Here is a 23,988-nt window from a genome sequence, read left to right on the forward strand (position 1 = left end):
ATCGATATGCGCGCATCTGAACTTCTCTCCCTCTGCTGACCTTTCTCTCTGCCACAATTTAGACGGTCTCGTTGCGACGTCTTTAATTGTGTGCTTCCTTTCTTCCAGCCATGGCTGCGGTGGACCCGCCAGCTGGTCTGATGGACATCGCCAGGTATGCTCCCACCGATTTGCGAACGCTTGACTTGAGACTTACCTAATTCAGCACGCTGTCCCAGGATGATATCCCGATGAAGCTGCGATGCGCTATTTGCAACATGCTGGCGGTTAATGCTTTTCGCCTGCCTTGTTGCGACCAGTCAATCTGCGAATCCTGTGAGTGTCTACACCCCTCGGCCGAAAAATCAAATTTACAAAGTCACTGAACGAAAAACTTTCTACTAGGCCAGTCATCTCTCGTCGATACCTGCCCGGTCTGCGCACATTCTCCCGTCTCTCCGGATCTCTGCAAACCAAATAAAGCTCTGCGCACAACTTTGAAGGCCTATCTGCGGACCGAAGAGAAGAAACGGGAGAAGGACCGCCAGGCCGCGGCGGCTTCTACCCCAACAATTCCCACTCCTGCGGAGAGTGAAAACCCTCCTACGGACACCCCGGTCGATCAGATCGCCATCGGGTCAACGCCGGCAGAGACACCTGAGGTCCCCGCGACTCAGGTAATCGCGTCTGATGAACCTACGTTGGGGACCGAGGTTGCGGAGACGACCGAGAGTGCAGTGGAAAACACCACTCTTGACCTACAAAAGCCGACAGATGAGGTATGGTTAAATGTTCATTATGTTTTGCACGGTGAACTAATTCCTCGAGCAGCCCAATGAGATGACTGGTGAGCAGATGACAGGCCCGTCGAACACTGCGGACGCGAACGCTCCCCCAACCGATGTCGATGTACCTATCTCCGATGGATTGGCCCAGGAGGCGCCTAAGGCCGAACCTACCGCGATGAACATGAACGGGGGATTCGCTGGGATGGGCTGGAACGGCAATGGCAACTTCAACGGCATGAACCCATTCATGGCCAATCCTATGTTCAATTTCCCGAATCCGATGGGTATGTCACCCTCCCACAGATAATTTGTGTCTCATTTACTGACTATTTCTCCAGGTATGACCATGGGAATGGACCCGATGGCAAATCAGGGGATGTTCGGAGATTACGGGATGAACATGACTGGCATGGGCATGAACGGAATGAATTTCGAAGGGCAGGGCATGTATGGATCCTTAGGTTGGGACTCTCAGCAAAACATGTGGCAAGGCGGCCAAGATAAATTCAATCCAAATGCTTTCGCGAATGGCTCTGGCCCTCCGTATGGAGGAGCATTTGGCGGATCTAATATGTCTTACCCTAACGATTTCCAGTCTGGATACAACGGGCCAGGATATGGTCGTGGTGGGTTCCGGGGTCGGGGTCGAGGCAATTTCTACGGCCCTGGTCGAGGTGCATATGGTGGCCATGGACAAGGACACTACGGTCATGCTAACCACGGACTTCCTAACCGCCCTGTCTCCAGTGCTTCAGCGGGACCCAATATGGCCGTTGATCCTGAAGCTTCCCAAGGGATTGAGAATAATGGCCTTGCAGATGCCACCACAGATGGCAATGATGCTGTGTCTGCAAATCCAGCTTCAGTCGATGACCAACAACCACAGGGCATTCCTACCATTGATAGTTTAGACCAGGCCCAACCAATCGGGCCGGGTGGCTATCAGGGTCCCATGGGCCCTGGATACGGCCGAGGTGGCTACATGCGGGGTTCCAACCGTGGAGGCTATTGGGGCGGACATATGTCTCAATCGCATTTAGAACCAAGAAATCCCGGCGTGGAGGGAGCTCCAGCAGCCCCGCGGGCAATGCGACAAGGGCTGCCCAATACTAGCGTCCTGCGACAGCGAGGTTTCCATCAAGGACGGCCCTCAATTAGCAATAGTATGGGAGGGCCCACAAAGAGGTAAGCCCTTTGCGAGACATTTGTAGGTTTCATTCAATTTCTGATGATTTCCACAGCGACCCCGATACTCCTACCCTGCCTGGCGGGTTATCTCGCGACCCGTCTCAACCTCCGCGTGCTTCCCGCTCTCGTTCTCCTTCCCAACACCAAGCTTCTCGAGCTCAATCGCCCTCAGCGACTGCAGCTGACGATGATCGAGGGAGTCGTCGCGATCGCGATGTGAGGCGCCTTATAGAGCGCCGAACCAACTCACCATCTGCAGCATCCTCAAGACGCTCTTCACGCCCCCGTCATCATGACAGTGACCGGGAACGACGCAGTGGCCGTCGATCGCATCGATCACGTCGCCACCACAGTCGTAGTCGTAGCCACAGTCGCAGCCGCAGCCGCAGCCGCAGCCACAGCCACAACCGCAGTCTCACCCGAGACAACGATAGCCGTCAGCCTGACCGTCTTGCAGCGGTTGCGAAGGATGAGCCCAACGGCCATTCTAGATCGTCTGGAAAAATCCACCCCCGTGACCTCGCAAGCCGAATCGGGAATTCTCATCGAACGAGCAGGGATCGGCCCAGCCGTCGTGAACAAGATAGAGATCGAGACCGCCCCCGAGAAAGTCGCCGTGGTGAACATGACAAAGATCGGGGACGCGACCGTCGTGATCGAGACCGGGGAGACCGCACAGATCGAGCAGATCGGGACTCAGGACGAGACCGCGACCGTGATCGTGACCGTCGTCGAGACCGTGACCGCGAAAGAGAACGTGACCGAGACCGCGGAGGCAGAGATCGCGAAAGAGACCGTAAACGTTCCCGCCGTGATCGATCAGAATCCGCGAATACCAGCGATCACTCTTCCCATCCACGAGCCCGGCGTGTCAAACGTGAGACGAACGACCGTAAAGACCGCGATCCTCCAACTACTGCACAAGAGCCCGAGAAAGATCCCCACACTCTAGAGCGTGAAGCGCGAAACCGCGAACGCCTCCAACGCGAGCAACAACGCCGCGAACAGGCTAAATCTGGCAACCGCCGCGACAGTCGGCAAGAACGTGCGGGGGCCGGCCGCCGCATCAATTACAAGTATGACGGTGATCTTTAGAGCTTTAGAGCTTTAGAGCTATGAGGAATGGCATTTCACATCTATTGCATGTCAAAAGTTTTATGGCTTGAAAAATGGCATCCGGCATTGTTTTGCTGGTTTTCTTCTCCCTTTTCACATCTCATTTAACCCCCTGGTGGTTGGGTTCCCGTGGGTTGACATGAAGTGGCTGAGGTGCGTTGCCTCAGATAAATACAGCTAAACCATATTCAAATCAAAAATTATGTACTACTTAAGGATACCAAGTAATTGAGGCTTCCGCCTTAGGGGTTTGTTGCAAGGTCCTTCTTTGAGCTTCACGAGTAGGTCCCACAGATATTAATTCCCACTCCAAGGTTGCCTAGTACGGCCTACGTGGATCACAGTAAGTATGGCTCTTTCTAGACCTCCCCTTGTATTTGGGACTGATGTTCTCTGTGCTGACCCAGATGCACCTTGAAAATCGACTCAAGCCCTGGAGTCGTCATGAATCCAGATAGTACGTGGACACCGATGATTAGCCGCCAGGTCACCGCATGACAGGTCTTCAAGAACCCAATATTTCAAGCTCAGCACAGAATATCATTTAATAAATATAGACTTGATTTGTCTATGGAGTGAAAATGCCATATACCTGGATGCGAGTTCGAGGATGCAGGCTCAGTTCTAATGTTGTTTTTCTCAAGATTCGATTTTAGGGTTTCGGAAGACAGCCGGGCGTGAAGTATATATGTTGATCGAAACCAAAAGGACCATCAACTTAAGTCAACTGGTTTAATAACTCCACCTACGTACCTACTGAGAAAGTATAAGTTGAGGACATCATCCACGCATTCAAGTGTGACGAGTCAGGCCCCATAGAACCGTTGGCAGGAGCCCGATATATCTAGATCTGGTGGCCATTGACGTCATCCGATGTCCAATTAATCTACACAAAGTTAAAAGTGACAACAGCATGATTACCGGTTTAGAGATATAAATACAACACAAATGTCGCATTACTAGCAAGGCCCTTCCGTAATTACTCTTATACAACTTCAAGTTTGGCCGATCAGTAATCATGAGTATCCCGAACATCGCTCAGCAGCCTCCATCTGGCGAAAACATGACACCCCAAGAGAAACAGACCTATGGTGAATGGCTCAAAGAAGCCTACAGAAAGGGCTACGAGAGATGGATGCCCTGGATTGAAGACCAGTATCTGAGATGGTTTGGAAAGGGCGATAATAAAGCGTCTTATGCCACTAAGGGTACGTTACCGAGGAAACCTTGGACGGCGAAGATGAGATGAGACTAAAAGAAGTTTGACATAGACTCGCTCTCCAAAACAAAGGTTACCGGCGTGGATCAAGTTGATCAAGTGCAGGACGATGTGCATAATCTTATTGGTAACCAAGTTGGCGACAAGGGATTATTGAAGCCTGTGGGGCAGTTCGCTTCGAAGGAGGGAATAAACCGTGCTGAGAGGAACGGGAAGGAGGAAGATGGGTCATATGCTGCTTCTGGCCCTACGACTACATTTACAGATGCTGGAGCGAAGGGTGTTGGTAGTATTGGATCTGGAATGGCGCATGGTGCGCAGTCGGCTAAGGATCTTACGACGGGGGGCCTAGCGAGTATGAAGGGTCTTGTTTCTGGACAAAGTGAGAAGTGAATGGGAAATAACGAGACCAATGAGAGGGAATATGGGGGGTTTTTGTTGAACCTGCTATAGTGATTATTTCTGATATTGTGCTTGTTTAGAGTAGGGAGTGATTATTATTCCGTTAGTTGACTTAGTCGATAGCATCTTGCTTATACAATCAGAACGTTTCCATGCCGAGGTTAAATAGGAATTAATCTAAATGTACAAATAAAGTGTTCTAGATACCAATAGAACATGGAGCCTTTCTGTTTTGGAAATATTGATGCCTACCACTAGTTTCGATGAACGGCAAGTTTGTTCTACCATACGCTCTAGAATGTAAAGACAGTTTGCAGAAAGCACCCATGAACAGTGTATATTTCATGTCGATAGACAAGAATGACTGAGACAAATATTCATATACTCCATACTAAGTTCATAGTGAAAAGTCTCTTCGACATCCCACGTGTTACGCCCGCAACAAGTGCCGAACGAAAGGGGTTAAAATGCGTAAGCTCTCGATCTGAGTGGTGGATGACACTCCCGCTAGACCCAAAGAAGCGAACCGAGTCTCTATAATTGGTGGCAGTGGAGTTAAAAAGAGCGGAATGACATCACAAACATCTGTACCTAGATCCGCAACCTCGATTCGAGTCTAGGCGGGATAAGCTATCTCCCCGCTAAAATGTGACAGTTTGAAGAAGTTTTCTTGGCCTTCAGCTCAGGTCTTCGCTGTCTGGTTTAACGATCTTTTTTTTTTTCTTTTCCCTGGTTTCTCTGCCTCCTTACATTCATTAAGTATGTTTTCTTGAGTCACTAATATTTATCCGACCTTTTGCCGATCACTCTCTCCATCATGTCTGTAGAAGACCACGAGATCGCTGGCGCTCAAATCACAGGCGCTCAAATCACAGACGAGGAATACGGTACCGAAGAAAAAGTTTTACAGGAAGATGTGCCCGAGGAGAATGTTACCTACCACGACAGTCCTAGCAAGCAGCGAGTGGTGATCATTCTGCTTGGATTAGGGGTAAGTCAGGGATCGACGGTTTGAACGTCTACCGCTGATCATTTGATATAAAGTTATCTGTTTTTCTTGCAGCACTTGATATCGTAAGTACTTGCCCCTCCTGCCTCTCATCAGAATACAGTAAAATGCTAACAAGCAAAGACCATCGTTTCCACCGCTTTACCGAAAATCGTCGCTCACTTTAAAGCCTCTGATTCCGCCTACTCATGGATCGCATCGTCCTATTTGTTGGCCAATGCCTCATCTGTAGGGCTATGGGGAAGGCTGAGCGATATCTGGGGACGAAAGCCTATTCTTAGCACTTCCATCATACTTTTCTTAGGCGGAAGTTTAATCTGTGCACTGGCGATCAATGTTAATATGTTGATCGCCGGCCGTGCCTTGCAAGGCGTTGGCAGTGGTGGCATCACCGTGATGGCCAATATTTGCGTCTCTGACCTGTTTGACGTCCAAAGGCGCTCTGCGTACCTGGGAATATTTGGTGCGACGTGGGCTATTGCCGGCGCCGTCGGACCTATCATTGGCGGTGCTTTTACGTCGTATGTCACTTGGAGATGGTGCTTCTATATTAACTGTGCGTCCCTTGTCTTCTCCCAGGTAAAAAATTGTCACTGATATCTAGGAAGTGCCCGTTGGCGGTGTGGCTTTCTTCTTCCTGTTGTTTTTCCTAAAGATCGATACCACGAAGAAGACTCTCGTGGACGGTCTCGCATCGATCGACTGGATCGGTGTAGGTCTCGTCATTGCCGGAACGATCATGCTTCTTCTAGGATTGGAATTCGGAGGAGATCAGTTCGCCTGGTCGTCTGCAACAGTTATTTGTCTGATTGTATTTGGAGTCGTCGCCTTGATCCTCTTTGGCATTTATGAGCGAATCCCTTCTGCCCCGATCATTCCATTGGCTGTCTTTGACAACTGGCAGAACGTCGCTCTTCTCATCGTGAATTTCTGTCATGGTGCGGTCTTTATTGGAGGCTGTTTCTACCTCCCCGTTTATCTTCAAAATGTGCTCCTGGAAAGCTCCATCATGAGTGGTATTCTTCTCCTGCCTTTGGTCGGTGCACTAGCTATATCGTCCGGCTTAGGAGGCTGGTACATGCGAGCGACTGGACGTTTCCGGGAGGTCATCATCTTTGGCATGTTTTTCACAACCCTTGGATACGGTCTATACATGAACCTGCAACCCTATGCATCCTGGACGCGCATCGTGTTGTATCAGATGATTGTTGGTATCGGATTGGGCCCGAACTTCCAAGCAACCCTGATCGCTCTCCAGGCTAATGTCAAGACATCTGAGATGAGCCAGGCAACCGCTGCCTTTTCACTTGTCCGACAATTGTCAGCCTCCATATCAGTGGTTGTTGGCACGGTGATTTATAATTATGAAGTCGCCATGAGAAAGGCCAAGCTGGTTGCGGCTTTGGGATACACTATTGGATCGGAAATCGTTGCTGCATCCACTGCCACATCCAGCATCACGAAAGTAGTGCCCGTTGATCAGCGTCAAATCATTTTCGACGTTATCAACAAAGGACTTTCGTATGTTTGGCTGTTTTATCTTTGCATCTCAGCCTTGGGCTTGGTTCTTGCCTGCACATTACGGAACATTCACAAACAATCATCTTAATTGAAATATATACATCTAATTGATAGTTGGTCTTGTACCAATCAAAATATACTCTACACATGTCAACTTTGTGCAAGACCTAACAATATTGACAGCCTTAGAGAACCTAGAAGAATTCCCCATGCCGTTGAAAGGATTATTCAAGTACCAAACTCGTTGTTTTCTAAGAATTATATTGAGCTCTCTACCGTCACCCCGCTCAGCCCACACTCAGGATTCAGCAGTCCTTGAAACAAGCCACTCCTTATCCTCTCCCTGACCTTCTAACCAAGGCGAACAAGCATCATACAACCTCTTGATCACACCATCTCCCAATCCCATGAACCTCTCGAATAAATCCTTATCAAAACGCTGAATGAACGCAAGTTGACAAGCATAAACCAAATCCGCATACCCGGCATTCTCACCCTCAAAAAAGGGACCCTTTTTCCCCTTCCTTCCTTTCAACATCTTAATCAAAACCGCAGATTCAGTCTCAACCAACTTCCATAGTTTATCAATACTCTCTTTATCTGTAGGCCTAACCTCTGATAACGGTTTCCCCAAAGCTTTAGAACGCGTCTCGTGAAAAAACTTTTGGCCGCGCGGATCCAAATGATCTGGTACACGCGGGATAATGAAGGGCCTAAATCCAGGCTCTAGTAGTGCCATTATCTTGAATACAGCGAGGAATAGTGCATAACTCGCGTCGCCGGATGGGAAGAGTGGTGGATATGGATATAGTTTATCGAGGTGAAGGGCGATTGGGAGCGAGTCCATCATTGCTCCGCTGGGGCTTGAGGTTATTGAGGACTTGTGCATGACCGCTGGTAGTGTGTATGGTCTACCTTCTTTATGAGGTGGAACATCTAAACTGGTCATGAGGGCTGCGATGTCCGGGTAGGAATGCCAGCTCTGTGTGTAGGGGATGCTCTTGAAGTTGAGCACTGCTCGGGTCTTTAGCGTATTGTGAGACCATGATTTTGAGGCACCTGATGGTTGTCGTGTTAATTTGGGGCGTTCTTATTGGGGAAGTGCGATTGCGGGGCTGCTTGCTGACCTTCCTGATCGGAAAAGAGGTCGAAGAAGTGAACACAATCTGCTTTGTCTGTCATTGCGAACTTCGATATCAAGAAAAAATAATGTCAAGGTTATTATTGATAGGAACCTCTCAACTTGCTCGATTGTAAGCTTCTCGAAGAGCTGGAATAAAATACCTGTTTGTTAAATACCCAGCTCACACGACACGACAGGGCAGGGTTTGGTGGCGTCAGACCGGAGGCCGGAGACCCAAGCTTGAATTGAGGGGTCAATGCTTTCAAGGAAAGTGGCTTCAGGGATGAACAGGGGGGTGGGATTGGTGGCTCAGATGTGACTCAATCAGCACCGAAGATCTTACTAGTCCTGAGTGTGGGCGTCTGCATTGCATGTTCGGTGATACCGCACGCTAACGAAGAACTACGGCCTTCGTGCCGGCCGCGCCAAGGCTGTGGACTTTGCTACATCGAAAGAGGAGACTGTCGGATCGTGCAGCATGCGTCATAGAGGATATTACCTTACTTTACATGCGCCCGCTTTTTTAGGAAGAAATCTGAGGAGACTAATATCTGAATAAAAAGGCGATCGCTCAAATTGTAAAGCCTATTTGTTTAAGTTTGAAATATTCAATAATCCCTAAAGTGAGTCGTTTTCGTAATGATACATAACAGTGCAAAGAAGCCTCGTCTAGATACTCGTATGCCCTACACTCTCTGTAATAATGGTAAAAGTCTTTTCGGATTCCACCTCCACAGAACAACCCATCCTCCAAGGAGGGAAGAAAGCCCCGTAAAAAGAATCAATGGACCATAGGAAGTCCCATAGGCAAAACGCTGACTCGCCGCTATAGTTCCCGCATTGAGTAACCCGACGCCTGCAATGCCACCACTCACGTACCCGATTCCTCTGACCCCATTGAGTAAACCATAGAGCATCCCAGGATCAACCGCCTCGTTCATCTCGGCAGCCTCGCGTTCCATTTGTTTGAGGATCCCACCCCAAGTAGCGCTGTAACCACTAGAGAAGAACCCAAACGTCATTGAGAACACTATGAGAATACCAATAGCACCCTGAGTCGTCAAGCCCCATAATAAGAATGCAGCAAGAGCCGAGAAAATTGGTGGAATAGCGCATACAACTTGGACAGAGAACGAGATTCGCTTGTTATCACTCAGCCACCCGAAGAAGGATGATGCAATAATGCCGGGCGCGTTGAAAACAGCCAGCATCAGGGTTCCAGAGGTCTGAGATAACATAGCAACATCTCGAGCATAGGTGCTCAGATAGGTTTGAGGGATACCGTAACCAGAGCTCTGGAAGATAATAGCGATACTATAGAAGTAGATTGATCGATGTCGAAGGAAATGCCAGGGGATTTTGCGTGCGCGAGTTTTGTGAATCGAGACTTTCGATGGATGCGTTGGGATCATGACGATTCCCAAGATACTCAGTCCACCCACTATCGCAGTCCAGGCTTTCACAGTTGTCCGATAGCCGTAGGCATCAATCATCGCCCGAAGCATGAATGGACAGCTGGTTCCAACGATATTTTTGCAAGACAGAACAATTCCGTATGCTACAGCCCGATTACTGGAAGAGTACCACTCGCCGAGGGAAAGAGTCGTCGGACTGTAAATGAGAGCACACCCTAATGCAGAGGTAACTCCCTGAGTCGCGAGCAACTGCCAAACAGTTGTGCAGAAAGCAGACGCGAAGAAACTGACGCATGCAATCACGATACCACAAAAGGCGGCGAGTTGTCGTCTATGAGCCCATCGGCGAGTGAAAAGGGCGAAGAGGAAGGGCATGGACAGATACATGACTCCATTTGCGGTTGTGCCAATTACACCGGTAATGCTGCGATCACCTTCAAATGTCCAGTTGTCGAAGTAGTATTCTTGGAATACACCATAGCTCATAGCAAAGCCTACATGAGTAAGTAATGGTAGCCAAAGGAAGATAATGATCCAACATACCCCATATTGGTAGCTGAAGAATTCCAGAGCCGATCAGAACTGATACCTTTGTTTTGTTCGATTCAATCTGGGTCGAATCGACCGGTTCCGAATTCATGACCGGTTGCTCGATGTCAGAGCCATCTTGCGCACTAGCCGTTGGCAGCTCCTGGAGGGAAAACTGTTCGGGTTCTCGCATTTTGACTGGACTGGTGCTAGAGCAGTGTTGGATGTGGTGAATTCAGGTGAGGAAGAAAGCATGATTTCAGAGCGTCATTGCTGCCGAACTCGGCCGTGGCGCCGTACGGTCTTCGTGCCGGCGTCTTTGTTCTGCGGGTCCGGGACCCACTTGCGGGGCTACAGTTACAGTACACTAAATCATGAGACTTAGGTCTTGGCACAAGACAATACTGATGGATTCGTGGTAATTATGGATCAAGCCAATGCTTGAATTTCAATCAAAATACATACACGACTGCCTCGAAGGGAGCAATGCGGCCAGCCTGGTTTTGTGCAGAAAGTGAGTACCCACGGTCAATCCCTTGCTCTACAAAAAGAGGACAAAAGTACCGACGAGCAGAATGCAAATAATCTGCAAGAGATGCTCTTCCTAGTCAGCATGGAATAAAACTTTCGGTGGATGATCATCAACTTGAACACCACCCCGTCTCTTCCAGTCGCTATCATGATAAGGCAACTTCCAACCGCCTTCACTCTCAGGGGTGGAAAGCCAAAGCCGGAGCAAATGCCGACGCGGTGCTGGCGCCGGATGATCTTCATACCCAGTGCGAGAGTGGAAGAGATGATTATTCGTCATGAAATGCACATCTCCAACTTTGAGCACATTCCGGATCGATTCTTGCAGACAAAGCTGATCGAAGTATTCAATCGCTTCAGCTTGCTCTGCAGAAAGTGGGGGAATGATGCCCTTATCCGAGAATCGGCTCAACGACCGAACATAGTTGGGGTCGAACCTGAGGACGATGTGTAAGTACCCGAATTTTCTTCGTCGAATTCACGTACTCAATACTTGGAGTAGACTCGACCGTTGTCTCTTTCAATATAGTAGATAGCACACCGGATGTAGTCCTCTTGACCCGCGCTAACCTCGCCCTTCCGATCAAAATACCAGATCGGTTTTGCGAGCAGCTCGGCGATATCTGGACGCTTGTCTTGCATGATGTTCCAGACGCGGTGGCCCGAAACAACATCATTTTCACCTCCTTTGAGGGCAGTGTTGAGACACAGGAGTCCCACAATGTCGGCAGGATCGGCGTGGAAAGTCTGTCTGAATGAAAAGTCAATATGATGATTTTATCTTGTGGTAAGTGAAGGCTTAGAGTACCTTGCAGTGGTTCTATACAGGCGAACCTTGTGGAAATCGGCAGGATTCTCACCTAGGTCTTTAACGTGCCCCAGGACATGACCTCTGCCGTTCTGGCTGGTTATATGGCCAAAGTGCGCACCCATGCCCATGTATGCGGTAGCAGACTTTTGTAAGCCCCAGTCTCTGACAGGAAGACCCTGGAACAGGATGAATCCCTTGGCATTGATTAGGTCGTCGCGAACGTGTTCTAGAAACTTGGCCATTCTAGGCAGCGGAAAGTATTCCTGTTTCAACCAATATCAGCTTTTCATGATTCAATAGTTTGTGTGATATGGTCTGCTCTCACCTTGCTCATTTCAGTAAGTGGGCGACCACTGGCCAAATATTGCTCGGCTGCTGTGCTCAGCTCCTCCAGCTCCTCCTCGGAGAAAGGATGCTTCCAGAGAGCCTCTTTCTCAGGAGATCCAGAGTATTCATCACTCGTCCATGCCGTTGGACCAGTTATGTTCTTCGGAAATTCCGAGAAGGGACGAATTTCTTCATATAGGGGAGGCTGTTGGCCAGTGGTCTTTATGCCGTCAGGGAAACCCGCAGACTTTGGTTTAGTCTCGAGCTTCGTACGGAACTCGGTCTTGGTGAGGTGAGAGTAGTCGTTTGGGGTTTGGACCGCAGTGAGACTCATGTTGACCTCTTTAAAACAAATCAAGTATTGACATTCGACTTTGAAGGCAAAATTGAACAAGGAAGATATTATTCGAAAGACCACAAATTACAGATTCATGGATTTGTTTAATACGATGAGCGAGACCGAGTGGGGAGATGCACGTATTGGGCCTGCCGCATATCAATTCCCTTCAGGTACATCATATCGTCATTTTGCATTCATTGACTGACCTCCAATATCATCAAACCCCTAAGATATCTCCTCAAATTTGCTCTTACTCCTCTAAGTTGCTAACTAAGATGTCTTGCCTCACCCATGAACCGGATTCAGATAAAGCTTATCCTCTCCACAGGAGCCTACACAATAAGAAGCAGGCTCGCTGAGATCGCTCAGAACGCCATCGAATGGAACTTGCTTGTGCCAAGTTTCGATCTCACTTGCCCACCATTCATATGAAGAAGTCACCATAAAGTCTCCCCAGACGCTGTAGCCTGGCCAGTTGTCACCAGTGTAGAAATCGCCCGTACGAGGGTTCCGGATAAAAGTTTCCAGTTCTGCACCGCGCTGGTACGGGGCGTAGGCATCACTGACATTACCGTGATTCGGACGATATATGTTTGACCAAACAAGTGGGACATAGAATTGATTGTTTTCATGTAAAGTGTCGACCCATTTCGTCATCGCGTCAACCGGGTAGGTGACCGGGTTGTTGATGAAGCTGCGATATCCATCAAACATGTCAAAGTCGGTCCAGATACTTTCAAGCGGGATGTCAGCTGCCTTATAATTGTCAACGACCTGCTCGATCATCGATAGATTGTCATAGCCCAAGCGACACTGGTGTAGCCCGAGTGTCCAAAACATTTGCATTGCGGGTAGTCCGACACAGCCAGCATGGTACTGACGAATTGTTTGGACAGCCGTAGATCCTCCGTCTTTCTCTTGGCCACTGAGGAAGTAGAAGTCAAAACTCCCACCCAATGTGCGGTAGGTTATAGTGTCCGACCGCAAAAGCCATTCTTGTCCATGGGCGTTGCGTGCATACACTCTGTGAGACGTGGTGTTGCTGCCCGAATGGTATCTGCTCTCTTGGTAGAATGGATGGACGCCGTAAATATTGCCGTCAAGTGGGTTACCAGAGGTGATGCCAACATCACTGTTCCAGAAAGTTTGCGTGTAATTGTGGCCAAGATAAAATTCATGTATGTTTTCAGCTACGTTCAAACTTCAGCATGTATCGATGTCAAGTTACAATACCTCTGACTTACCCAGGCCGTACACATTATAATTGGATATCATGTTGGTTACCACCTCGAGGAATTGATCTTCGTAGACAAGGACATGGCCATAGGTGGAGAACAGCTCCTCCCCATTGGAAGCTCGAGTGATCTTGAACTGAAAACTCGGTGAATCACTGACTAGCAATTAAATTCCACTTAAACAACCAAAGACTAATTGTTGATAATCCTTACCTCCAATCAAATATGAGGTCGCTGTTTGATTTGGTAGTCTTGCCATCGCTCTCAGGCGCAGGAACAATGGAACTCGGAAGGATGTATTGACTTGTATTGTGATGGGACAGATACTTCGGGTAGATCTTCACGTTCAGTCGTTCCTTGGCCTGGTATTGAACTTCAAGAACCAGATTTAGGATATCATTCCCGCTGACATCGGTTAGACCAATCATGCGCGCAATATAATTGAGAGAAGCAGCCAAGGTTGAAGCTTACAATACTTGACAATTTGACCCCGAGAGAGTCAAATCTGCCATCACACCTTTATCATTTTGGACCACATTTGAAGCTTTGTAGCCAGGGCACTCCTGCGGATTCGGGGCCTGCGAATCATAAATTGTTGGAGTCAAGCTCGGTGCGGCATCGACTTGCGGAAGTAGAGAGTAGGTCTGCTGAACGCTGGCTGTAGAAGTCGCGCCTGTGAATCTTATTTTAAATAAATCGACCATTGATCCTCATATGAACTGATTAATCATACCTTGAACGGAAATGGCTAAGACCAATACTGTCACTACAAAAAGGAGGTCCACCATTTTTTCGTTCACGCAAAAGGAATGTAGACGATGGAGAACTGACAAAGTCAAACTACGACTCGCTCATCAGGTACTGGGGTACCACCTCAGTAGACACTTGCTATCAACTCTTGCCTTACCATCAAACTGACCAATCCAAAACAAATTTTGGCATGTCTCGAAAACACGGGGGAGCAGGGAACAGGCTGCACGCCGCAAGCCAAATCCGACGAGCGCCCGCTACGCCGTCGACACTGCTGTTAGGTAGGTCTTGACTTTTCCCCTGATCGTCATGAGTTGGAACTTCCTATGACAAATGTCGACAGATTAGGCGTGCCAATCTTCGCAGGTTTTCACTTGGATAGAACTCAATTTACCCGAGTCTTGTCAAAAATACCTAAAGTTGTGAAAGAGAGTAGCCTTTTCCAGGAAGCTCATCTGCAGTAAGCAATGCGCAGCAACGTGCAGTAATCTGCAGTAGTGGCGTTACCCTTGTAAAAACTGTAATGTAGACTCCGTAAAGCGGGGTGAATATATCCGAAGTGGGAAAATGCTCGTGTGACGTGCTACAGGATCTGCTTGCGTGATGGGATCGCTGCTTATCTGCTGTGAAACCGAGGCGTCCATGCAAGGCAGCATCTGTGTTAGCCACGGACCGAGCCGTTATGCAATGACTAACTAATCAGGGCATATCGTGCGCATCAAGGGTCCAAAAGAGTCCAGATGGTTTGTGTAACAATGAGTTCCTGCACGTACTTCTGATAGGAATGACAAGAATGAGGGATCGGCACTCAGTGCAGCATGAGGCGTGCATAAGCACACTGTGTATTAGTACTGAAATTTCAAACTTCCATAAAATTATATGTAATAAAAAAATAATATCGCAAACTCAGATTTACTGATATCATTTTCTTCAAATATATGGAAATTGCTACCTTTACGGTATTATTACATGCTCCCCGAATCTCAATGCTTGTTTTCTTGATGCACAGTGACTTTCGCCATATCACCCCTTCTTGACTTCCCCAGAGAAGGTACCAAGTCCAGAAATTTCTCGGCGATCCCACCCAAAAACCGAGTCTGCAGGAATTTAGGAATACTCCGCGCATGACGAGCCGTCGATAAGCACTAGTCACGTCGTTGCAGAGATGATGCTTGGCATGGAGGTTCCCAGCTCGATTGTACATCCCGCTGGAAGTCTTACGATGGTGCTTTTCTTCAAAATATCTACCTGTCTACTTCTAAAGCGGATACGTATATAAGCAAGATAAGGAAAAGGAAGACCGCAGGCATATGAACGACAGAGAGCAGTGTTTGTGAACGTTGGGCCTATCAGAATGTTACGACTTCCCACCTTGTCAATTCTATTTTCTCCTGTGTTTGCCTCGGTAATATCGCAATTCTCTGGAGGTAAACTCACTGGCAACTCTTTTGGCATTGCCGGGCTCAATGCCACCTATGACTATGTGATAGTGGGCGGTGGAACTGCAGGGAATGTCGTTGGAGCTCGGTTGACAGAGGACAGTAATGCTTCAGTGGCATTGGTTGAAGCTGGAAGCTTCTGTGAACTAAGCAATGGCAATTGGAGTCAACTTCCGTATTGTAAGTCTTCCCAGTGGCGTAAGAACCCATGGCACTAACAAAAGAATAGGGTCCCAGAAGTGGGAGAGTACGAAGACAGATGATTGGCAGCCATTAGTAGATTGGGGTTACGAAAATGAACCCCAAATTGTGAGTTCCATCCAGGTGTCTATAACATAAATAACTTCGTAGTCAGGGGCTAACAACGACAAAGGGCGGCAACCGCATTCATTATGCTCAAGGTCGGACTCTGGGGGGCAGCAGTGCCCGCAATCAGATGATGTACAACCGGCCTACAAAAGGTGCCTACCAACTCTGGGCTGACAGAGTCGGCGACCAAGCATATACATGGGATAATATGCTGCCCTTACTTGAGCGAAGTGTGCAATTTTCGCCTAACGCTGAACACCGACCTGCGAATGCCACCCCTCACTATGACACTTCGGTGTTCTCTTCTAAAGGAGGACCACTGCACGTCAGTTACCCTGGCTATGTCTGTCCGCTCTCCCATCACGGCCACAAAGCGTTTTCTTCAATCGGCTTGAAAGAGATACCTGGCTTCACTACCGGCTCGATGCACGGCTTCAGCTACTGGCAATTTACGATTGACCCAGACACAGGTCTTCGCGCTTCCTCTGAGGCTACATTTTTAGCAGAGGCTTTAGGCCGGCCAGGACTATCAGTATATATCAACTCCATGGCCAGGAATATCGTGTTCTCTGGGACAAAAGCCGTTGGCGTGAACATCACAAACTACGGCGAAAAGCCATTTATCTTGACGGCAACCAAGGAGGTGATTGTATCAGCAAGGATTTACAATTCCCCTCAATTATTGATGGTGTCCGGCATTGGACCCAAGGAGACCCTGGAGAAATACGATATCCCCGTGGTGGCAGATCTGCCGGGCGTGGGCCAGAACACGCATGATTCGTGTGCCATCAACGGACCGATCTTTGAGATCGATGCAATCTCCTACACAACTTGGCAAGATGCAGATCTCATGAAGCAAGCTGTTGAGACATATTACAAAGATCACAGTGGACCTTTAAGTAATATCGGTATGGACATTGGGGCGTATGAGAAGCTCCCTGCTTCCTCCAGAGCGAATTTGGGCTCCAGTGCCCTAAAAGATCTAGCAGAATTCCCATCAGATTGGCCGGAAATTGAGTATATGCTGGAGGGCATTGAAGCACTTTCATTCGCCTCAGACTCCTTCCACTCTTCGGCAAATAAGAGCTACGCTACTATAAGCATGATGATGGGCGCAACGACAAGTTTGGGAAATATGACTATCAGCTCGGCGAGCAACCTAGATGCACCCATTATCAATCCAAACTGGCTGCGGACTAAAACGGATCAAGAGGTTGCTGTGCTAGCAATTCGTCGAGCTCGAGAAGCCTGGAAAGCTATCCCGATCCGTGTTGGCGAGGAAGTGTTTCCTGGCGCCAATGTCACCAGCGATGCTGATTTGTTGAAGGTCATAGAGGAGAATCTTGTCCCAACTCATCATGGGACCGCGTCTTGTGAGTAAAATTGTTGCTTTTCGCTGGAAGGCTGGTGCTAATTATAATCAGGCGCAATGGGAAAAAAGGGTGATCCAGCGGCGGTTGTCGACTCGAAAGCTCGTGTTTTCGGCGTGAAGAATTCACGCGTGATCGATTCTTCCAGCATGCCATTCACGCCCCCGGGACATACAATGGGTCCTACTTACGCTCATGCCGAGAAATTGGTCCAGGATGTTTTGGATGAATACCTGGCTGATGCGTAGATATATAGCACCGAGGGGTTGTGACCAATACAATGTTCATGCCAGTGCGCCATAAGGGGCCACTGGGTTGAGAGGCAACATGAAGATGCACCTGCGTATAAATAGTTACACTGGGGTCGAAATGATTTACACATGGCGTATACACTCATCCTTACACCCTACAATTATCAACCATCTACACAGCTCTGAGGGCCATTGTATTGACAAATCCGCTCATAAGAAAACAAAAGATAAGACCACATATCCACATACAACAGTGCATCTTAATGTACGTCGATACACCAAACATCATTCCCAGGCTTTAGCTTGAGCAGGGGCGCTCTCCAGAATACTCGCCGCGGTAGTAGCTGCAACATGTGCAGAACAATGAAAATTAATAACTTAGTTCAGCTTGGTCTTGAGCGACTCAATCTCAGCAGTCAAAGTCTGCATCTGCTCTGCCTGCGTGGCGATGATCTTGGTCTGCTCAGCAATCAAATTCTTAATCTCTTCGATTTCCTTGGAGACAGTGGCAGTGGGCACACTTGTCTCGCTAGCAGGAGATGCGACAACTGGAGTCTGAACCTAATGAAATTAGCAAAAAGAGTAAATGATTTGGATGGAACCAACTTACAGGAGAGGGGGCAGCAGCAGGCTGCGGCTTGGTCTCCACCTCCTTGGGACGCAGAGGGCTGCTAACCCTTGGGGAAGACGGCTCAGCAATAACGGGAGAGCGAGTGGCACGCTCGACAGGCTTGGGAACGTCGTCAAAGCTGGAGTCATCATCATCGGCGGGAGTGGCCTCCTCGTCATCAGCAAACTTGTTCACCATTGCCGACATGGCTCCACCCTGCTCCTTCATGGATGGGGCGGGGCGGGCGACGCGCGTGGGTTCCGGGGTGGGCTCAAGAGCAGGAGCGGCCTTGGGGGCAACAGGCTCAGGCTTCTTGACCTCTGGCTCAGCGGGCTTGGGAGCCGGGGCATCCATAGATCCGGTGGGCTTCTCTTGCACACCCTCAACTTCCTCGAGACCGTTTCCTTCAAACAGGCTCTCCATGGAGATCTTGGGAGGAATCGCCTCCTTTCCACCGAACCATTCAGATGGCCCCATTGCAGGGGTTAAGCCAATTGTGGGTGGGTAAATATCCTCCTGGAAGGTCTCTGACCGGCGGGGGACGATGAAAGAGACGGGCTCGATGTACCCGTCGTTGACTGTCTTGAAGGCGCGCGCGATTTCATTATCGTGCATGTTAATACCACGTTTGGGCATGAATGCGACACCACGCTGGGGATCAGCGGACTTGTACTCCGAGAGGAACTCGAACTTGTCGTTTTCGATTTCGAAGTAGCGGATATTTCCGTCACTGCAGAGACGTTAGACACAGACAGACAAGAAGGAATAGAAGACGCGACGTACCCTCTTCCAGCCAGGTACAACATGCTGTTGCTATCATCCCAGAATGGCATGCAGACACCCGAGATGGAATCCAGGGTCTTGAAGCCGTTGATGGGCTCCCGAACCGCACGAATATCCCAAAGAGCCAGCTGACGATCACTCATCTTAGAGAAACCGGTGGTCGCGATCCGGTCGCGCTCACCAAGCCAGACAGAACGGCTGTTCTTGGCTCCAGAGTGTCCGGCAGTTTCATGTGCTGGGCGCTCTTGACGGACATCCCAAATACGGAGCTTCTTGTCGCGCGAAGTGGTAACAAGCAGGGAACCGTTGGCGCTCCAGGACTGTGACTGCACAATGTCGCCAACATTCAAGGTCAGCTTTGGTGCACCCGCCTCAATATCCCAGACTTTCACAGTATAATCGCCCGAGGCCGTTGCCAGCACGTTTTCCGCCGCGGGGTTGAAAAGCACGTGGCCGACCTTCCTGCAAGGGCATTAGTATTCCGCCCTAGCGTAAATGGTGATCGATCTGTCGTACTTGGAGTGACCGCTTAGCTTTCCAACTGGCGCAATATCCTGGATATCATCTGCATCGAGGTCGGGGCGAACGGTGAAGTTGTCTGGAACCCGCCAGAGGAAGACCTGGAGCGCAATTAGCCAAATACAGTATGTTTTCCTTTGACTAGATAATTACCTTTCCGTCATCGGAACCCGAAGCAATCAGATCATCGTTGAAGGGATTCCTACAGCATGTCAGCCCCAGAACGCGATCGGTAGCCCGTCGATCCACGCCTACCAGTCGGTGTCGAGAACGACAGCGGTGTGTCCCCGGAATAGAGGAATGCGCTCCGGTAGCTTGCCCCGTTCCTCGAGGGGAATGACAGCGAAAGCTCCACCACCACCAGCCTCCCAATTGACTGCCAGGTGCTTGGGGTTGACCTGTTTGGCGCGTTAGACCGGGAGCTGCGGCGAAGGTCAGGGGCGATGGCGCGAAGGACGATTCGTACCTTGATTAAATTGGTGTCCCAGGCATTTCGTGAGACTCGAAGATTATCGTAGCATTGTTCCTATAACTATAGTCAGAATGCAATCAGGTCAGCCAGTTCGAATGTGCATCCATTACCTTTCGTGTCGAACGCCCGAAGACGTGGCCTTCCCCAATGGTCAGCGGTAGCTTATCAGAGGCGATCACAAAGACTTACGATACTTGGATGAACGCACAAACCGCCCGGACATGGTCGGTACCAAACCGTAAAGAAATTAAGGGAAAAAGAGTGAAGTACAAGCTTGTAGGAGAGGATTGAAGGAGAAGAATCAAGAGCTGCCCTCGAGCAACCAGGGAATGCGGCAACTGGGGCCTTTTGGGGTGTTTCAGCGGGCCGAGTGGAGTCCGCGCCGGCTTTTTTGGGATTGTCAACGGCTTCAATAGATGATACACGCAATTAATTTGCAATACCCGGGAGATTGGTGCAAATGGTAGGAAAATATAATCAGAAAATGTATGAATGTCGAACTTGACTCAATTACCGTCCTCATACTCTTATCCTTCATTGATTGTTTTCATCCCACCAAGCTCACGTGCCGTATTATAGTAATATAATATATGGTAATACATAAGTAATGCCACTGTGTGAGTTTGTGTGTGTGATACCGTCAACGTAATCTTGTTCATTACCACTAATCCTGATCTGGGGTCTGGCTTTGCTGAGTCATCTTTGTTTACCCGCTCTGTCCCTCCAGAAACCAAACAAGCGTCCATACACTCCGAATCGCATTGCACCTTCCCCTCTTTACATCTTTCTACAGTCGCCCACTCGGCCATTAAGACAGTGGCTGGACGAGAATTCCTTCTACTTGCGCGAATCATCTACTCCCCGGTGACTTGGCGTACTACCAATCCCACCATGGATGGAGAGAACACTGTAAACAGAACACCTACATTCCGTCGCGATTGCGCCAACACTAACTCGAAATCCGGCAGACTCAATCGCGAGCGTCGACTCGGTCGCGCATCCCTCAAGCCGGTGGTTTGGGCTTGCGCGACATGAATTCTGCCACTGTCAACTCTCGTTCGGGTATCATGCCACCCGGAACACTGGTTAATAAGGCCCTTTCACGTATGGAGGACTATCAAAAGATGAACGAATTGATATACTGATAAGCTGCTCAAAGCCACCCGATCTAGGACCATCCCCTCCCCCTCCCCAGAACCTAAGAAACAGCCTTCAGTTGTCCGCCCATCTTCTACCACGTCCAAGGCGCATGCGCGAGGAAACTCGTTCGCATCGTCTACCATGTCTCGATCAGGCTCCACAACCACTCGCGGAACAACCCCCAACTTCTCGGCTACAGTTGGCTATGGTGCGCGCGGAGCATCTGCCATGCCTCGCCCTGCGACCTCCTACGGCGGCCGAAGGCTCAACAGCTCTATCCAGCGCCCGGCGACCTCCCTCGATACCCACATCGATGATAGTGCCGGAAGTGTTCTTGGAAAACGAAAGGGTATGCCATCTGTTCTTTCTCCTTCGTCTATTTTGCGTTCTTTTTCTGGCCCCCTTGGATCTCTCGACGGACTTGATGGAAGTCATTCATACTATGGTGTGCCTCAACTTGTCTCGGCACCTGGTTTTACATCACTTTCCGAGGGCTTCCTCGAGCAACCTGTTTCTCGCTCAATTGTCACTACTGCCCGTGTTACGAATATCAGGGGTTTCCCAGGACTCAGCCCGGCAAAGCAGGCTTATCCATCCAGGGTTCCAATTATCACCCCATCTAAGCCCTGCGAGACGCCACTTACCAGCCCTGGGAGATCACCAAAAAAGCCAAGGCCACACTTGTTTCTTAGCAAAAATTCTTTGTTGACAAATTTTGACCATGTTTCAGATACAGATTGGGACCAAGATTCCCGTGAGAAGAGCATGAACGACATGATGGCACAAGTCATGTCGCGTCTGAATCAGCAAGGGCATGAAGCTTCTGGTTTGAAAGATACCGTTGAACTTTACAAGTCCCGAAGTAAGTGAATTGGTAAATCTAATTGAACCACGATTCTGACTCTGAAATCTAGTTGGCGAGCTCGAACGTTCTCGTGATAAACAAGCAGATGTTAACGTTGAATTGCGTGTTGAGATGGAATCACTAAAAAATCAGCTAGCGCTGGCGGAAAAAGCCTTGAACGATGCGCGCCGGGACCAAGATATTGCGATGGATGATCTGGAAGGTCGGCACCGTATCGAGATCGAATCGTTGAGTCAGGACAATAAGAAGCAGCAAGATACTTTGGTAGCCCGACACCAGGAGGAGATCAGAGACCTGAAGCGCAAATTTGAGGGCGAAATCGAGGATGAGAAAGCCAAACGCGTCCGAGACCTCGGTAACCTTACCACCCAATCTGCGATGGACGTTCAGAAGTCTCAGATTGAACTCAATAATAAGGAGCGTGAAATCAGTACACTGCGGAGCGAGCTTAATGCTATGAAAGCTGATATCGATCGTGAACGCAAGACAGTCTACGACCTTCGACAAAACCTTGACATTGCCAGCAGCAATGGCGTCACATTGGAATCGACTATTAGAGCCCTCAAAGCCCGCATTGAGTTTCTTGAAGGTGGACGCGAAGAGCAGTCTCAAGCATTTGAGCGCTGCAATCAGGATATGATGGATGCACTGGCTGAAACTGACGCGATCAAAGAAAAGCTGCGTAGGGAAGAGACACTACGTCGTAAGCTTCATAACCAGGTACAGGAACTCAAGGGCAACATTCGTGTTTTCTGTCGTGTTCGGCCTTCCCTCAACAACGAACCTGCTAGCATGATTGCGCCAATGCAATACCCTGATGAATTTGAGGATGCAAAGGAGATCAATGTCTTGGGACCTGAGGAGAAGAGCAGTCTTGGTACCATCTCACGCAAGAACAACACTTTTTCCTTCGATCGCGTGTTCGGTCCCTCCACCCAGAACGCCGAAGTATTCGACGAAATCAGCCAACTGGTGCAGAGTGCCCTGGATGGTTACAATGTTTGCATCTTCTGCTACGGTCAGACCGGCAGTGGTAAAACCCACACCATGTCTTCACGAGACGGCATGATCCCTCGCGCTGTCCATCAGATCTATGAAACTGCGCAGGGGCTGGAGGAGAAGGGCTGGCGGTACAAAATGGAAGGCAACTTTGTCGAGGTTTACAATGAGAATCTCAACGATCTACTCGGAAACCCGGATGAGTTGGATAAGAAAAAGCATGATATCCGCCACGATATGCAGCGTGGCAAAACCATCATAACCGATATCACTACTGTTCAGCTGGACTCGCCTGAAATGGTCGAGACTATCCTCCGGAATGCAGATGCCAACCGCTCAGTGGCTGCCACCAAAGCCAATGAGCGGTCATCTCGATCTCATTCAGTCTTCATTCTCAAACTGACTGGTGAGAACCACATCACTGGAGAGCGTAGCGAAGGCACTCTCAACCTAGTTGATCTAGCTGGAAGCGAACGCTTGAGCCATAGTGGGGCCACTGGTGAACGCCTAAAGGAGACTCAAAACATCAACCGCAGTCTCAGCTCTCTTGGTGATGTGATTGCTGCTCTTGGCCAAGGCAAGGACGGTGGTCACATACCCTACCGCAACAGCAAGGTTTGACCCCTCACACTAATCTACTTTCGTCCCGAGTACTAACACTGTGTAGCTTACTTATCTCCTTCAATTCTCATTGGGTGGAAACTCCAAGACGCTCATGTTTGTCATGGCTAGTCCCTTGCAGGCGCATTTGTCAGAGACCTTGACAAGCTTGAAGTTTGCCACCAAAGTACACAACACTCACATCGGCACCGCGAAGCGCCAAGCGCGTGTCCGCGATTGAACATGATGATACCTCTCCCGTTTTGCATATAGTTCGGCTTTCTTTTGTTGGGAGGTCAGAGGTCTTTTACGATCCTGTCCTCTACCTCCGGTGTTTGGGATGGAATAA

At 49.2% G+C, this 23,988-nt stretch overlaps 10 protein-coding genes across 10 annotated transcripts; 5 read left to right on the top strand and 5 right to left on the bottom strand.

The window, feature by feature from the left end:
• Window positions 1-110: 110 nt before the first annotated feature.
• On the top strand, window positions 111-3,050 carry N7484_010980 (RING finger protein; the record flags this gene model as incomplete). Its single annotated transcript, XM_057121367.1, has 6 exons — window positions 111-154; window positions 206-315; window positions 385-758; window positions 811-1,051; window positions 1,106-1,952; window positions 2,009-3,050. The coding sequence occupies 6 exons, from the start codon at window positions 111-113 to the stop codon at window positions 3,048-3,050; spliced, it is 2,658 nt and encodes an 885-aa protein (XP_056967121.1).
• Window positions 3,051-4,089: 1,039 nt separating this feature from the next.
• N7484_010981 (uncharacterized protein) lies at window positions 4,090-4,683 on the top strand (the record flags this gene model as incomplete). Its single annotated transcript, XM_057121368.1, has 2 exons — window positions 4,090-4,279; window positions 4,343-4,683. 2 exons carry the CDS (start codon window positions 4,090-4,092, stop codon window positions 4,681-4,683), a joined length of 531 nt encoding a protein of 176 aa, XP_056967122.1.
• An 826-nt stretch (window positions 4,684-5,509) lies between these two features.
• On the top strand, window positions 5,510-7,310 carry N7484_010982 (MDR family MFS transporter; the record flags this gene model as incomplete). Its single annotated transcript, XM_057121369.1, has 4 exons — window positions 5,510-5,683; window positions 5,737-5,766; window positions 5,825-6,257; window positions 6,310-7,310. 4 exons carry the CDS (start codon window positions 5,510-5,512, stop codon window positions 7,308-7,310), a joined length of 1,638 nt encoding a protein of 545 aa, XP_056967123.1.
• Window positions 7,311-7,520: 210 nt separating this feature from the next.
• Window positions 7,521-8,404, bottom strand: N7484_010983 (uncharacterized protein; the record flags this gene model as incomplete). The annotated part of the gene is made up of 2 exons (XM_057121370.1): window positions 7,521-8,281; window positions 8,350-8,404. The coding sequence occupies 2 exons, from the start codon at window positions 8,402-8,404 to the stop codon at window positions 7,521-7,523; spliced, it is 816 nt and encodes a 271-aa protein (XP_056967124.1).
• A 627-nt stretch (window positions 8,405-9,031) lies between these two features.
• N7484_010984 (monocarboxylate transporter) lies at window positions 9,032-10,481 on the bottom strand (the record flags this gene model as incomplete). The annotated part of the gene is made up of 2 exons (XM_057121371.1): window positions 9,032-10,254; window positions 10,304-10,481. The coding sequence occupies 2 exons, from the start codon at window positions 10,479-10,481 to the stop codon at window positions 9,032-9,034; spliced, it is 1,401 nt and encodes a 466-aa protein (XP_056967125.1).
• Window positions 10,482-10,892: 411 nt separating this feature from the next.
• On the bottom strand, window positions 10,893-12,291 carry N7484_010985 (TauD/TfdA family dioxygenase; the record flags this gene model as incomplete). Its single annotated transcript, XM_057121372.1, has 4 exons — window positions 10,893-11,256; window positions 11,313-11,570; window positions 11,628-11,893; window positions 11,956-12,291. The coding sequence occupies 4 exons, from the start codon at window positions 12,289-12,291 to the stop codon at window positions 10,893-10,895; spliced, it is 1,224 nt and encodes a 407-aa protein (XP_056967126.1).
• Window positions 12,292-12,582: 291 nt separating this feature from the next.
• On the bottom strand, window positions 12,583-14,236 carry N7484_010986 (uncharacterized protein; the record flags this gene model as incomplete). The annotated part of the gene is made up of 4 exons (XM_057121373.1): window positions 12,583-13,487; window positions 13,542-13,687; window positions 13,746-13,937; window positions 14,004-14,236. 4 exons carry the CDS (start codon window positions 14,234-14,236, stop codon window positions 12,583-12,585), a joined length of 1,476 nt encoding a protein of 491 aa, XP_056967127.1.
• A 1,400-nt stretch (window positions 14,237-15,636) lies between these two features.
• N7484_010987 (GMC family oxidoreductase) lies at window positions 15,637-17,648 on the top strand (the record flags this gene model as incomplete). The annotated part of the gene is made up of 4 exons (XM_057121374.1): window positions 15,637-15,901; window positions 15,951-16,030; window positions 16,095-17,403; window positions 17,455-17,648. 4 exons carry the CDS (start codon window positions 15,637-15,639, stop codon window positions 17,646-17,648), a joined length of 1,848 nt encoding a protein of 615 aa, XP_056967128.1.
• Window positions 17,649-18,029: 381 nt separating this feature from the next.
• Window positions 18,030-20,258, bottom strand: N7484_010988 (coronin; the record flags this gene model as incomplete). The annotated part of the gene is made up of 9 exons (XM_057121375.1): window positions 18,030-18,212; window positions 18,262-18,991; window positions 19,045-19,506; window positions 19,561-19,664; window positions 19,717-19,765; window positions 19,819-19,961; window positions 20,030-20,089; window positions 20,146-20,174; window positions 20,225-20,258. The coding sequence occupies 9 exons, from the start codon at window positions 20,256-20,258 to the stop codon at window positions 18,030-18,032; spliced, it is 1,794 nt and encodes a 597-aa protein (XP_056967129.1).
• A 668-nt stretch (window positions 20,259-20,926) lies between these two features.
• N7484_010989 (putative kinesin family protein (KlpA)) lies at window positions 20,927-23,880 on the top strand (the record flags this gene model as incomplete). Its single annotated transcript, XM_057121376.1, has 5 exons — window positions 20,927-20,944; window positions 21,004-21,139; window positions 21,195-22,037; window positions 22,090-23,654; window positions 23,707-23,880. The coding sequence occupies 5 exons, from the start codon at window positions 20,927-20,929 to the stop codon at window positions 23,878-23,880; spliced, it is 2,736 nt and encodes a 911-aa protein (XP_056967130.1).
• Between the last annotated feature and the right edge of the window lie 108 nt (window positions 23,881-23,988).

Source organism: Penicillium longicatenatum (genome assembly GCF_028827895.1).
Source record: "Penicillium longicatenatum strain IBT 33135 chromosome Unknown contig_7_segment0_segment0, whole genome shotgun sequence".
NCBI classification, from domain to species: Eukaryota; Fungi; Ascomycota; class Eurotiomycetes; order Eurotiales; family Aspergillaceae; genus Penicillium; species Penicillium longicatenatum.